This window comes from Bactrocera oleae, chromosome 5, assembly GCF_042242935.1.
Source record: "Bactrocera oleae isolate idBacOlea1 chromosome 5, idBacOlea1, whole genome shotgun sequence".
Lineage (NCBI taxonomy): Eukaryota > Metazoa > Arthropoda > Insecta > Diptera > Tephritidae > Bactrocera > Bactrocera oleae.
In genome coordinates, this window is record NC_091539.1 from 51720202 (window position 1) to 51736865 (window position 16664).

At 33.8% G+C, this 16664-nt stretch overlaps 1 protein-coding gene across 1 annotated transcript; it reads left to right on the forward strand.

Moving 5' to 3' along the window:
* Positions 1-4005: 4005 nt before the first annotated feature.
* On the forward strand, positions 4006-9665 carry LOC106617146 (very long chain fatty acid elongase F). The gene is made up of 5 exons (XM_014234162.3): positions 4006-4476; positions 4540-4730; positions 4923-5066; positions 8649-8754; positions 8917-9665. Exons 1-5 carry the CDS (start codon positions 4416-4418, stop codon positions 9498-9500), a joined length of 1086 nt encoding a protein of 361 aa, XP_014089637.2. The 5' UTR covers positions 4006-4415; the 3' UTR covers positions 9501-9665.
* Positions 9666-16664: the final 6999 nt, after the last annotated feature.

Below are 16664 nucleotides of genomic sequence, written 5' to 3' on the forward strand. Positions count from 1 at the left end.
ATTAAAATAATCTATGATAATACTACGCTCAACTCTGCTTCCAGAAGAGAAACAGTGCAGAGACAACTTATTATGATTTAAAAAATAATAATAATTTCGAAACATACTTGGCTAGTGTTGAATTCTGACAACGCCGATTTTAACCAAACGGACTGAAAGGAGCCACTATATTTAGAAAAAGAGGACTAGGGAATGTGACAGATAATTTCAATCGAGATGTACACCATAAAGTCAACCAGAAGGTCAAAAATTTATTTATCTAATACATGCGGTCCAAAAGAAAGTGAGTACCGCTCTCAACCATTTTTGACAAAAATTTCGATATTTGTGTTAATGCCTGAGCAAATATCAAATATATGAGAACTTGGCATTGTTTTTGCATTATTTCAGTGCTTTTCACACTGTTTAAAAAAGGCTTTTCAAACTGCCAAAAAAACTTGTGCAAAGAGTTCTATTAATATATCTCCGTTTTTAGCAGTTTATTGCTTGCACGAACAGACATCCGGAAACCAATTTTTTCACTTTTCTGAGGAGTTCGATATACCAGATACATACACATATGTTGTATAATATATCTATACCAATTAATTTTCGCTTGTACAATAAACTGCTTAGCAACTTGGGAGAGTACAAATATTTATAGTAAACATAAGTTATCCACGTGTTTAATGAATTCTACTAAAAACTATTGATTTTTTAGCATTGAAGCCTTAATCTGACCACCCTGTACATTACACAGTACAAAACAACAAAACATAAAGTTAGGAACAAAATTTATAAAACAAATTTCAGCAATGTATTTTTTATGCGTCTGCTTATGCAAATTATTTCAATTATTTATAGCCCGACCGAAGCTGTCGTTTATTTATTTATTTTTTGATGCCTTTTCAAAATTACAAACTTTTTGTTTTCAAATTGTTTTAAGCTTACACACACATGTATGAAGATATACACACAAGTATGTGTACATAACCATAAAATATGTATTTTTCGCTTTTCGAACTCAATGTTGTTATCTACTTTTTATTGTAGAGTTTTTGTTGTTTTCATGCCGTTCATTCCAGTGCACTAAATGTAAATATTCCATTTCGACTAATGAACTGTTTATCGTCACAGAATTAAAAATCACCAAACTAATTTGCATTTTATTCTTGGCATAATTAGAATTTCGTATGGAGGGCAATGTTTCTTATGCTTGCTTCTCATAAACGTTTGCGTGTGTGTGTGCATGTATGTATGTATATATGTATGTATGTTTTAAAAGCTCTTAATTTGAAAATGAAAGTTTCGAGCGCAATCAAGTGCGGATATAAGGAATACATTTTTACATTGCATTGAAAAAACTTATGGAAAGAAACCACAGGTCATTAAGTATACTAAGAATTAAGAACGCTCTAAGCTTAGTTAAGGCTACCCTCACATACATGATCAAGACAAAAATATATATATTAGATATATAACTAGATTGAATTCGTTGCAAGTGCTCTTTGCCTATTGAAATATGGCCTATGTATATCGACACTACTCTCAAAAATGGAACTGTCGGTTTTTGAGTTTCTTATATCAGATCAAGTTCAAGAAAGCTCACAATTTAAACCAAAACTTTCTCAGATTGAGCAATAAAACCCTCTTGTAAGGGGTATATTTAGTGATTCCCACCAAATAACTCTACATATGTCTCGAAAATTTTCATTTGTCTTTTAAGGGACTGGGTGACTAGTTAAGAGTTTTTATTAAAATATTCTGTAAAATCAAATAGTTGTATTTGCTTATATATTAACGCAGAAAAACGTTAACTTCGGCTGTACCGAAATTATAATACTTTTCACAGCTTCCTATAGCATCCAACGAAAAATATTTTGTTTATCCTTTATTGCCACTTTGTTTGATATGAAGGTTACTTCATATTAAATCTTTTGATTATTAATGTTACTTTATTAAGAGAAAAGGTCTTTTATGAAGTTTCTCATTTTGATATTGGTAGTCAGTTTTTTTGGAAGCTAATTGCTATGGTAGACCGATCTATTCGGAGATTGTAGCGTTGCCTTGGACAATAGTCTATGTCAAATTTTGTGAAGATATTTTGTCAAATAAAACAATTTTTCATAGAAGAACTTGATTCTGATAGTTCAGTTTGTATGGCAGCTATATGACATAGTCGTCCGATATCGGTAATACCGAAAAATTACCTTTTTAGAGAGAAAAAGACGTGTACAAAATTTCAGATCGATATCTCAAAAACTGAGAGAAAACTTCGTCTAAATGGACAATTAATATATTGTGTGTATTTTATAGAGTTTACAAAGTTTCCTTCTGGGTGTTACAAACTTAGTTGCAAATTTAATATACACTGTTCAGGGTATAAATATGTCAAAAGAACGCATTTTGGAAAGAGTCAAAGAAATAATTTCCTCCGCCACTGTTGCTAATAGAGAGAGTTAAATAAAAAGGAGAGCGAGGCCATCCCAAGCTGAATGAAAACCGCACTAGCATAGAATGCATTGGTATTTGCATAGGTCAGTCGAAAGTTTACATTCTATACGTCAGCGGAAGAGTAAACAAATGTGAAGAGTTTAAGGAATAAGAAAAATAAAAATGCTAATGCTCGTGGAAAAATTTCGTGACCGTCATAGTTTATATTCATTGCGAAGTGGTTATTAGTTTGGTACTTTAAGAAAAAATTCAGAATATACTTTTTTTTATCATTTAGAGTCAAAGAATGAATTTCAAGAGTTCTATAACTTTGTCAGATAAAAAATAGTGATTGGCGCTATGTGCGCACATATGTATGTATTTTATATGCCAGTTCCTAGAAGATAAGATTATGCAGCAATAGCATGTTCTACATTGAATTTTATATAAATACTATTCAAATCTTTAATTTATTCGATATGTACACGTTTGTATATTAAGTGTTTGCAGAAATAATGCAAAATATTACTGAGACACTTGTTTTGAGTAAATCAACAAACAACTCAACTCAATTTACTCTTTATTTGTAAGAGAATTTTGTTTGCCATTGACGACATGACCTTTTGTCTACTTACGTAGTTTCATACTACGCATAATATATTACATATTCCCATAAAGCATTTATAGACAGTGCCAATCATATTATTGGTAGCATTCACTCATTACACAAGACGGAAAAGATTACTTATTTCTGGGTATTAGACCAAACCAGTTTTTATTTTTTGGGAGAAGAAGTAAACAAGAAAATGTTTCTTTTTTCGAAGCTAACCAAAAACAATCAAATTATAGGTCTTCGAATTTTGAAATTAGAATATTGAAAATTAATTATTACAAATTATAGTAAGTAGTTACTAAAGAGCTAAAAATATGGACAATAAAATATGGTAGATTGATGAAAATTTTTTTGGTCAAACTTCCAAGAAAGATGCTATGAGGAATCAAAGTCGGATCTTCGAAAACAAATTGCTATTTCAAAAGTACTGGCCCGCTTTGGACTTGAACATCCATGATTTTAGCTTAGTAAGTAAGTTTTTAATGCTATTATCAGTCCTTCATCTCTCTTAGTGAAGACGTTAGAGAGATTGACTGAACTGTATTTAAGGGTGAAAAATTCTAAAAGACCGATTTTCAGGGAACAGCATTAACAATGTCTTGCCGAAAGCGGTTATTTGAACTGTGATAAATTTGGGGGTTGAATCGAACCTTAAATATCTCAACTTTCAGCTTTTATGCCATAGAACAATCTGGTCTGCCTTAAGGAGGAAATTTTTTTTTACTTAAGATTGATTGAAACTTTCCGAAACAAAATAAAACAATAAATTATCAAAATCAGGTTATTTTTTTAGGTTCAAGATTAACCTCTCGCGTCTTTTTCCAATTAATGCCCAGCGCTGTGCGTGAATATGCAAAATTACCAATTCATTTACAACAAATCGGAGCACTGGTCAACGTACGAACCACTTAATGATAAATTAATTATACAAAACTAAGCATAGGGGCCGATGAATTGTGCACGCTTGTAAAAAAATTCAATTCCAAGTTTACATGGCGCACAGTCAAAGCTCATTTCAATTGTAGACGCGACAGCGAACACCTTGAGAAGCGCGCACCATAACGGCATACTATTCACTTCGTGTACCAACTGAGCAGCCGTACTTTGTCATTTGCGTGTGTGTGTGTGTGCGTGTATTAGTGTTGTGTGAACAGATAAATATACGCAGGCGTTTTAAAAGTTTCCTTTATGCACACGAAATTGATCCTATGATCAACGCAAGCGTGGACCCAAATATAAAAATTATAACAGTACAGGACGACAGTGTAAAGTAGAGAAGCAGCAGTGGTTATAATCTAATAATTAATAATTAAAGAAATATAACCTTGGAAAAATAAAAGTGAATAAACTCTCGTGTTTAGAAATTAAAATTTTTTTTTTTTACATAAACATGGCTTATATAACCAAATATATATATCGGCTATTGCGTGATATATTCGAGCAACACAGAGGTATGTAAGGCAATTTCAGTTAGAAATTATCAAAACTCTATTCGGTGATTATTTTCCTTGCAGATCCACGCGTGCAACATTTACCGCTAGTGGGCTCCCCGCTACCCGTAGCCGTTTGTATTGTATCCTATTTGTCCTTTGTTTTGTATTATGGTCCCAAATGGATGGAAAATCGAAAACCATTCAATTTGAAATATATCATGCGCGTATATAATGCGATACAAGTGCTTGCCAACTTGGTTATATTTGTTGTTGTGAGTATACTATATAGCCACACATGCTTGTATATATGTGTGTGTGTGTATTTTGTAAGTACGTGTGGCTTTTCTAATGTGGAATTTTTAATTTTGTTAATGGCACCACGTTTTTCAGTCACTTTTTTCTATTATTGATTTACTGTTTCTTTCTTGTTCTTTTTGCTTTCTTTTGCGACATTTTCCAATCAGGGCATACCGAACTCGTATATGCGCAAGGAGTTCAGCTTAACATGTCAACCGATTGACCACACCAACACAGAGCCCTGGATGTGTACATTAATTTATCTTACCTATCTCTATTACATCACCAAGTATTTAGATTTACTTGATACGGTAAGCCAACCACTGAAAGGTTAATGCAACTGAGAATGTGTGTGTGTGTGTGTGTATTAGTCAGGGAGTGCGCTTCACAAGAGCGGGTGTGGTAATGGTCTGTGAGTGTTAAAACTGTGCATACATTATTGGTAAAATAGGTGTTTTAATAATGATTAAGTATTTAAATTTAAATACAATTTAATGTTATAATAGGGAAAGTGATTTGAATATTTTCTGAATTTACGAATATTTGAATGTTGTAATGATTAAAAACACATGAGGCGGGGATAAGTTCAGGTGAAACCAAAAATTTTATACTTTCGTAATTTTCAAGCACCAAGCCCGCTGTTGATATCTTTTAAACGGTAATATTTACGAAATATCGTAAGATTTTGTTTTGTAGAGCGATCAATTTACTATAAAATTTATCAAACGACTTTTTTTTCAAATAGGTTTTTGGCGAGATATGAATTTTTCTGGGCATCTGATAATAAGAAAAAACATAGAAAACTATAAGGAGAACCTTTCCGTTACAATTAAGAGCTTATACGGAGAGAAACTTTCTTAGAGGGGCCTAAGAACCTATTTTTCAGGGTACCAATATAAAAATAATATTCGATTTTTTGACCAACAAATAATATATATCTTACATGTTGACCAATATGTGCGGTATAATGCCAACCGGAAGTTTGAATTTTTATTATAATTTTAGGGGGGCTAGACGACCTCTGAATCCGTATGTTAGAAATATAGGGATTAGAGAAATTAATTCCCAGATTTCATCCTGTTCACACTGTTAATAGCAAGTGATTACATTAAGATACCTCTCAGCTTGCTCTTTTTATAAAGTATAAAAGCAAATGTTCGAAAACATTAATATTAGGTGTAACTATAGGACTAAGGAGCTCACAGATTGACCGATACGTTCGGTAAAAGATGAGCCATACGCATTGGACAATTTTTTGACGGGAGATGGAATACCATGAGCGCTATATTTGTGCAAAGTTTCAGTAAAGTGAAATAATCAGATGGAATTTAAAATTTTGTTGTGAGGATTGTAAGCATGGTTCGTGCATTTTCACTGAGTATGATAGGAATGTTTGGGCTTTTCACCCAACAAATTTGGTTGAAACTGGTGTAGTAGTCCATTAGATATAAGAGTGTATGAGGTGCTAAAAGAACATCTTTGCAAGTTGGATTGATTTAGTTTTAAAGGCTTGGTAGATACGTACCTTACATTATTTAAAGGGTGGGACCACACCTACTTTATACCTAACCTATATATTTTTTGTGGGTCCGGTCTAACACTTTTTTTTTCAATGTCTTTTGAGTCTTCCCAATTCGGAATGGTGCACCGCGACATATCAGCTATTGAACTGGTTTTAGTAGTGAATAATTGAAGAAAGACAATTTACGTACTCTCTAATGTACAAATGATACGCATATGTCTAAGGCATTTATCTGTGTTAATTCACATCCTAGAATTTCCCATCATTGTACGGACTTACTGTAATGTTGTAATATAACACAATATGATCTACTAGTACACTTAATTCTGAATAAGCAATATATCACTACGACTCATGAGACAACAAATTTGGTTGAAACTGGTGTAGTAGTCCATTAGATATAAGAGTGTATGAGGTGCTAAAAGAACATCTTTGCAAGTTGGATTGATTTAGTTTTAAAGGCTTGGTAGATACGTACCTTACATTATTTAAAGGGTGGGACCACACCTACTTTATACCTAACCTATATATTTTTTGTGGGTCCGGTCTAACACTTTTTTTTCAATGTCTTTTGAGTCTTCCCAATTCGGAATGGTGCACCGCGACATATCAGCTATTGAACTGGTTTTAGTAGTGAATAATTGAAGAAAGACAATTTACGTACTCTCTAATGTACAAATGATACGCATATGTCTAAGGCATTTATCTGTGTTAATTCACATCCTAGAATTTCCCATCATTGTACGGACTTACTGTAATGTTGTAATATAACACAATATGATCTACTAGTACACTTAATTCTGAATAAGCAATATATCACTACGACTCATGAGACATTTTAAAACCCCTCTAGCAATAAAATCATAATATTTATTGATTTTTATTTTGCGCTTATAAATATAATCTAACCAGATCTTTCTTGCATCTGGAAATTATGAAAATCAACAAGAGATTGAAGCCTTAATTTTGATACCGTCATTATTCCAATAAAAATTAAGGAACCTTGGGTGACGTTATTATACATGGTATTTAAAAACCGAGGTCGGTGCAGATCATTGCAGAAGTTTGTCAGTTTGATTCACCGATCGTAACTTCCATTCAGTTAGTACTGAATACTAAATCGGTTACCAACAGTATTAAGCTCTACCAATCAATAAATTCTATAATACTTAACTCAGCTCGAAAATAATGAAATATTATTCGAGTTATAACCATTAAACAAATTTCTCTACCAATTTATTTTACTTTAACGCTAGAAAGTTAACTGCATTAAAACAATTAGTCCATTAAGGTTAAAGCACAACTTTCTTGGATACACTAAACTATAAACACGCTTAAACACATGCATATAAACATATATAAATGCTATGGCAATTTATGTTTAAGTTTATGAATGCAGAAAAAAATCTCAAGGTGAGAATACCAAGCGTATAATACTGCAGCAGCTGTAAACATGTCGAGTATCAATTCGATTTCTATCAACAAACAAAATTCAATTTTCTATCGACATTATCGCAGACAGCATCAAATTGCTTGTGTGTGTATTAGAATAAAAAGTGTGGTTAGGTTTAGAGATGCTGTAGGTGTTTGTGTGCGTAGCTACGTATTCAGAGCTAAAGGCCAAGCTATAAACGTTTATCATTTGGCTTAGTCTGGCAAGCAGCTGCCAACTCGCTTTAGACAAGACACTAACACCAACAAAACTGATATTGTATATATATATATATTGATATAGTGGTAGTGTATGTATATACAAGTACAATACATTTAAGTATATATATTACATATTGCCACACATCTATTTTTTTATGTGTGTGTAGTGGAAAAACGGAATTTCCCTGAATAAATTTATTGCATGCATTCTTTAGATTTGATTTCGTTTGCACTTTTTCACATTGTTTCTTCTTCTTTTTATTCCCTTATTAAGATAAATTTCCCACGAAGTTTGTAACACCCAGTAGGAAGCGTCGGAGAGCCTATAAAGCATATGTATATATAAATTATTATCGAGATGAGCGCAGTCGATTTAGCTATGTCCATCTGTCCGTTTACATACATACATATATGCGAAATAGTTTCTCAGTTTTTGAAATATCAGTTTGAAGTTTTGCACATTTTCCTTTTTTCCAAAAAAAAAAAAACTGCTCATTTGTCGAAACCGCTGAAATCGGACCACTGTAGCATATAGCTGCCATACAAGCTGACCGATAAAAATCAAGTTAAAGATTAATTTATTACCTTTATGCCATAAGAAATGCGCTTGAGAAGGGTATTATTGCTCCAGTTTAGCCGAAGTTAACTTTTTGCTTGTTCTCTTCTCTTCTCTTTTTACTGTTTTTTCAACAACACCTCTCAACTTGTTTACTTGTAGATTTTCTTTGTGCTGCGCAAGAAAAACAATCAAATCACCTTCTTGCATGTTTACCATCACGCCGGCATGGTTTTCGGTGTTTACGCGTTTACGACCTTCTTGACAGGTAAGTTTCCTTGGGTAGCAGCCCATATTCACATACAACCCTGTAGTATGTTCAAGTTGCAAATTGCGCTTGCAAAGGAATTAATAAGAGTTGTAAATATAATATTTATAATAAAGAATAAAAATAATGTTAAGTTTATTTCACTTTCCCTACCACCCACAGGCAGTCACAGCACTATGATAGGCATCATCAATGCTCTCATACACACCGTTATGTATGGCTATTATTTTGTGACGTCCGTGTGGACCGTTGAACGCGCCCTCTGGTGGAAACGTCACATAACCCAGCTGCAACTGCTGCAATTCGGCTATTTATTTATACACTTTCTAATGGCCATCGTACGCAACCATTGCCAACATCCGTTGATTATAACCTTTGTCGGCCTTATACAGAATCTATTCATGTTTGCTCTATTCCTCGATTTCTATTACAAGGAATACATAAGGAAACCGAAATTGCTGGCTAGGGAGCAGCAACGTCAACGTCAACGTCAAAAACAGCAACAGCAGCTGCAAAATCCGCAGACGCCTTCACAACAGCAAGGCAACTGGGCAACGCAACGCAAACAGTCGGTCAATGTGCAAACACCGTTAACCTCCGTAGAGTCGGATCAATGCGAACAGAGTCTGCAACAGACATGCGTCACGCAGACGTCCGAACAATTGAATTTATGCAGCAACACGGCAAGTGGGAAACAGATCCCTGCAATGCCAACGTCTAGCTTGCTTAAAGCGAAGTATAGTTAGAGTTATGTACATACGGATTTTTTTATTTCATTTCATTTGCTTTTTTCCTTAATTATTATTTTTTATTTAAAAAAAACAGCTACACTTATTTAGTCTTTTAATCAAATATATTTTCTGTGTAAAATAGTCAATTTCAGCAATGAAGTATTAAACGACCGAATTGAGGGTTAATGTTCTTTTGATTAAAGTTGTCTTAAAGCTATTGCAAGAGCTAACTTATTGGATTATAATGCTTCGTTTGCTGAGGCTGAAATGGATTCTATTTAAAGCTAGACTTTTTTGTATACTGCCAATCTGCTTACGCGAAAAAGGAAATACAAGAAATACAACGAAACCAAATAATTGCTAGGAGTGTGGTAAAAATTTGGGTTCATATGTCAAGATATAAGAAAAAGGTGTTGCAAGCTCAACAAATAGAAAATATGAGTTTCATCTTTGAATCTATATATTTTGATTGATTGATCTTTAACAGAGTAGCAAACGTAATTAATCCATCAATCTCTTTCGCAAACTTGGTAAAATAACGAAAAATTTGTCGGGTGATTTTTACTACAAAACAAAAAAAAATTTAACAATGAGCTTGCTTGAAATTTTGTGTTCCAATGGAATCTCGGCTACGGAATCGTTGAAAATGTTGCAGAAGTGTTTTGGGAAGTATACATTATCATGAATACAAGTATTTGAGTGACATAAAGCATTTCATGAAGGAAGCGAAGTGATCGAAAACTTGTTTCGTGTGAGTCGTCCATCCACCTCTGTCAATGCATTATAACATCGAAAAAGTTAAAGAAACAGTTCTTTAAAATAGTCGTGTTGGCATCAGAGAGATAGCAGATGACTCCAAACATTTTGGTGAATGTTATGGGTATGAAGCGAAACAATGTTTGGCCCGTATCAAAAGACCAGAATTTTAGCAAAATGACGTCGAGTAAAGGTTGAAAAAGAGATGTTTAACAAAGGAGCTAGAGAGGGTCCTCATTGATCGAACCTCATTACAGGTGACGACATGGGGGTTTAGGAATATGACGCCGAAACTTTCCAAAAATCTACCAAGTGGCGCCACAAAAATGAACCCAAACCAAAAAAACCTCAAAGTCGGTTAGAAATCGAGGTTATGTTGTAAATTCATCATTTTCTTACTGTGGTGTGAATACTCTTGGTCTTTTTGTGGTAATTATCGTAAATGTACAGTTTTGTGGGCAGAAATTTAATGCTGTTTTCACCACAATAATGAATTGCTACAGTCTAACATGATTGTGATTGACTTTTTCGTCAAACCCGAAACGATATTTCAAAGCTCAGCCAACGTAAATTATAGATTTGGCTTTCTGTGGCTTTTTTGTTTTAGAAACGGAAAAAAACCGCTTCGGAGTCGTGCCATAAAATCATTAAAAATCATTTTCTGCAGGCACTGAAGGCCTTCCCAGCCAAAGCTCATATATAGCAAGTGAATGTAAAATTGGATTAAGCTATTATATTTAAGCTATCTCTGTAACATTAGATTTAGTCACCTTTACTCGAGCTTAAGGAGAAGTGCAAATTATAGACAGTTTAATCCATAATACAATAAAAGTCGTCTACAACATGTGGTTACGTCATGTCATCTATCTCTTTATATGTTCTTGTAAATACATAGATAAATACTAAGCAGACAATACTAGCAACTTTATTTCCAATTAGTCCACAAAATTAGCTTCCTAACAACTCGGGGAAGAAGAAAATAAGCTTCATATTTACTGCAATTTAGTCCCTGCTATTTTGCTGACCATGACATTTTCACACACACACACACACAAATGTATACACATCTGTGTATTTCTGTTCGCATTAAAGGATTGAATTAATTTATTTTCTTGTTTGCCTGATTCAATATATTGAAACAAGATACGAGTGGCTTATTGCCAATCCAGTCCAATGCCGTTACAACCATTGTGGTGAGACACATATAAATATACAACAAAAACAAACAATATTGAAGTGCAGTCAGAGAAGAACGAGTGTAATTTTGCCGTAACTTCCATTTACTATATTTATACAACAATTTCTCTCTAGTGAGTTGAGTAGAGATATTTTTATTTATTAAAAAATCTAGATATATATTTTCATTTTATATATTTCTATGGCGACCTTTTTGGTTTTTATTAATTGTTATGATATTTTTCATAACATTCCAAGTTCTAGGTTGTGTGTAATTATTTATTTGCTAACCCATTTGCAAGAGAAAAGTAAAATTACTTGATTGCTCAGCAATTTTAAAGTGTTTCTTTTTTTCAGTTTCTCCAATTCAATTGGCTTATGAACTTATTTGTGGCACGGAATATTTACTTGGTCAACAAGTTAGTTTTCTTTGTTAAACTAATATTACATGTTTGACTCATGTTTTTAACATACAAAAATATAAAAAAAAATAACAAGAATAACCTACAAAAAAAAAAAAAACAAATATTAAATAAAACAAGTAAGGATGGGCTAAGTTCGGGTGTAACAGAAGATTTCATACTCTTGCAACTTACAAAGGTCAAAGACGGGGAAATATCTTCAGAGTTTGGTAAAACTTTATATTAAGAAGTGTAGCGTAAGGGTTCAACATTCATAATTCAACGAAATCATGAATGGATTATAAACAAATTTGGTATGATAATAACTTATTTTGAAGGTCTCAGCCTCCCTTAGTTTTATTACTATATTTTGCTTCCTTGCTGCTTGTCAGCGAAAATTATACTAAAATCAACCTAAAATCAGAATCTATTAATTTTTGACATTGCTTAGGTGTACTTGAGAACTTTTTTTAAAGCAATTTTATAAACATATGTATGCAGTAAAGTCAGCTGGTCGTTTCGAAATCGCGAATATCAGTTATATGAGGGGCGAATGCAAATTTTCACCCAATTCATTTTAGACACAAAGATACACCGTTATTAGAAAAACATGCTCTCTCAATTTCATTCAAATAACTAGCATATTGAGAAAGATATGTGGTATAAGTTGAACTGGAAGTTCGAAAATCTTTATATAAGATATATGGTGGCTAAGAGAAGCAGATGACGCGATTCAACTGACTTTTGATACAAGGGTATGTTATTATTGAAGAAATATTTTCCATAAATTTCAATACAAACACAGATTGACTTATATTTTTGGCAAAAATTCTGCTATACGCAAAGGGGCACTCATATTTGGTTATCTGGATACATTGATAGGTCCTTGATTTGTATACTGGAAAGTGAAAGAATCAGATGGAATTTGAAATTGTGTAGTATGGGAAGTAGGCATGGCTTTTGCATGATTTCCCCTATTTTCACACTGTAATGTTGAAATTGGTCAAGTAAGTCTTGAGATATGGAGTTTCCAAAAATCTCGGATGTAAAATTTATTTTAGTTAAATTTAGTTACTGACTTATGGCGCTTTTAGTAGTTTTTAACAAAACCGTTACATGGGGTAAGGGCGTTGGTAGGAGTTCTTAAGGGATTTGCCCCAAGCGCAATTTGGCTGATATAGCTTGAATGGTTTAGGAGATATGTACATTAGAGGGCCATGCCCACTTTTAACAAATTTTTTGACCACAGATGCCCATTAGTACTGCAATCCATTGCACCAAATTAAAGTTTTATATCTTAATTTTGTGCTTAGTTATTGAATTTTATATGTTTTCGATTAATGGCGTTCTCATCTCATCTTTACTTTTTTGTCAAGGATATGTGTAGAAACTTTCCTTAAGATATCTCAATTTTTACTCAAGTTACAGCTTGCTCGGTCGGACGGAAATACAGACACTTTCCGGAGTTTCAACTCGTCTTATCATTCTGATCATTTAGGACAACAAAGCTATCCTACTCGGCAGCAACATGTTGTAAGAGTATAAAAACGGAAATAATAACGAAGAGACTTGGAAGGCAGTTGAATAAAAGATACTTTAAAAATTTATAAGATTTAGTCATTATATTAGGTGAAGTAAAAAGTTCGTTCGGTTTTTATCTAAGAGATGGCGTTATTGTCCATAGTACTAGTGTTACGTGTCGCATCATGTCATACTATACGGCACTGAAAACGTGTTTATTCGCGCTCGTTTGTCTCTGACAATTTTTCGATTGATTTACTCAGTTCGTTGTGAGCGCTCGTCAAATATGGACACCAACAAAGAGTAAATTCGCTATATTTTACAATTTTTCTTCGATCAAAGCAAAAAAGCAGCCAAAGCGGCTGAAAACATTAATTTAGTTTATGGGCCCGATACTGTAAACGAACGTGTAGCACAAAAGTGATTTGCTAGGTTCCGTTCCGGGAATTTCGATGACAAAGATGCACCAGACCGTCACGTGAGCACTTATTTAAATGCTGAGGAACTAAAGATAAGCCAGAAAACCGTTTGAAACCATTTGCATAACCTTGGATTCAAAAACGAGCTCGATGTTTGGGTGTCACACGAACTAACGCAAAAAACATGATGGACCGAATTTCCATCTGCGAATCGCTGCTGAATCGCAACAAAATCGACCCGTTTCTGAAGCGAATTGTGACTGGCGAGGAAAAATGGGTCAGTTATGACAACATCGAGCGCAAAGGGTCGTGGTCAAAGCTCGGGGAAGCGGTCCAGATGGTGGCCACGACCTGATTGACGGCCAGGAAGGTTTTGCTGTGTTTTTAGTAGCCAAACGCTCAATTTGGCCCTCTACTGCCAACAACTGGACCGCTTGAAGGCAGCACTCATCCAGAAGAGGCCATCTTTGATCAACAGAGGCCGAATTGTGTTCCATCAGGACAACGCCAGGCCACACACGTCTTTGGTGGCTCGCCAGAAACGCCTGGAGCTCGGATGGGAGGTCCTAATGCAACCACCTTTTAGTCCGGACCTGGCACCAAGTGATTACCATCTTTTACTGTCCATGGCGAACGCGCTTAATGGTGAGAAGTTGGTCTCAAGAGAGGCCTGTGAAAATTGGCTCTCCGAGTTTTTTGGCAATAGGGACGCAGTCTTCTGCGAGAGGGGTATAATGAAGTTGGTATCTCGTTGGCAACAAGTTTACGAACAAAACGGCGCTTATTTGACTTAAAGCGGACAAATGTACGCAAAGTTATCATCTTTTGAAAAATCAATAAAAAACCGAACGAACTTCTTACTTTACCTAATATTATCAGAGGCTGTGGTTTTGATAAATATTATTCAATCAGATATCGTTTATCTTTTGCTACAAGATAAGGCCAAAAAAAGGGATGGAATTCGTTATTCCATCATATGATTTTTTACTTTTGGGATTGTTGTAATGGACCCATTTTCCATCATCAGCCACAATTCGATGCCAAAACAAATTCTTTTTGTTCCGTTCAAACAGCGTTTCTGACATGCAAAATCGAATTCCAACATCAACCAATTTCCCTGTTTTTGGATGTGTTCGACTGCTTTTTTAAATGTTTTAAAATGGCTGCTTGAGTGACTGAATTAAAGATTCTGCGAGCTTTTCTGATGTTTTGGCAACAATATTCATGGAATAATGGTTCCAGTTCCTCATCTTCAAACATATAAGGCCGCCCAGGACGTTCTTCGTTTTCAAAGCCAAAATCATCACTTTTAATTTAAGTGGAAAAAATGACTCTTGTTCACGTTTCATATAAATTGCATATACAGGAAAAGTCGCACAATGACAGTAACCCGCATTGAAGACTCTTTAAGGAATAGGCCCTATAAAAGTTCCAAATTTCAAAATGTATTCTGATAATTGCTTCGGGTTTTATTACAAACATATTTGAGTGCATCTATACAAAAATCATTCTGAACACTCGAATGGCAATGCATCGAAACCTTTAAACAGTTTATAAAATAAAAATAAATTCAATTTATTTTAAACACATTACAGCCTCAAAGGAAAGCTTTAAGTTTTTTAATGAAAATTCATATTTTAATTTTTTGAGCGTAAAAATTAATTGCGCTTATTTAGCTGATTTACTATAGTCATCAAACCGCAGGAGACTTTATGAAAAAATATTTTTTGTTTTTGTTTTATGTTAAATAAACAAAAAAAGGCGTATTTAATTCGAAAAAATAGGCTGAATAGCCACAAACTGACAGCGAAAAAGTCCACAACAGACAGTGATGATGGGCATTACAGATGGCAGTGATTTACAGTCGGCACAAAACAAAATACTAACAATGTGAATAAAAACAATTATGTGAGTTTGTAAAAAGAAGAATTCGTTTATGTTCAACATGAATTACAAAAGTTAAGTCATTTAACACCATGTAATGCGAAATGGTGAAACAAAAAATTATATTTGGATGTAGTACTATGAAAAATTATCATTATATTCATAAAAAAATTGCATCAAATCGCTGCTAAAGAGGTGTGAAATCCCAACTATTTCATCTATAAAAAATATACTTGTACATGTTCCCGTAAAATTCATTAATATTATATATGTACATATTAAGAAAAATAATATCAGTGAGTCTTAGATGATGTTATCTCCATTTTCATTAAACTAACAACCGGATGTACGAAGATTCTCGAATACGGTATATGACTAGGAATATACAACAGATTGATTCAAGAACATGATTTTGATCGGTTAGTTATGTTGTATGGTAGCTATAGTAGTCCTATCTGAACAATTATCATGGAGCTTGTAGCCTTACATTAGACAATAATTCATGCCAAATTTTGTAAAAATACCCTGTCAAATAAAAAAGTTTTCCATACAATGACTGGATTTTAATCGGTCAGTTTGTATGGCTGCTATATGCTATATTGGTCCGATCTGAACAATTACTTCTGATATTACATTGTTGCCTTAGAAAATAACTTATGCCAAATTTTGTGAAGATATTGTCAAATAAAAATATTTTCCTTACAAAGACAAGACTTTCATTGTTTAGTTTTTATCGCAGCTATATGCTATAGTGATTCGATATCGGCGGTTCCGAACAATGAACAGCTTCTTGCGGAGAAAAGATTGTGTGCAAAATTTCTTATTGATATCTCATAAACTGAGGGACTAGTTCGCGTATATACAGACAGATAGACGGACATGGCTAAATGGGCTTAGCTCGTCATGATGATCATTTATATAAAAACATCGTGGCAAACTTAATATACCCGGTATGTGACACTACCAAATATCAGATGTCAATGGAAAAAAATGATCCTATGGCTCGTACATAATACTAATTA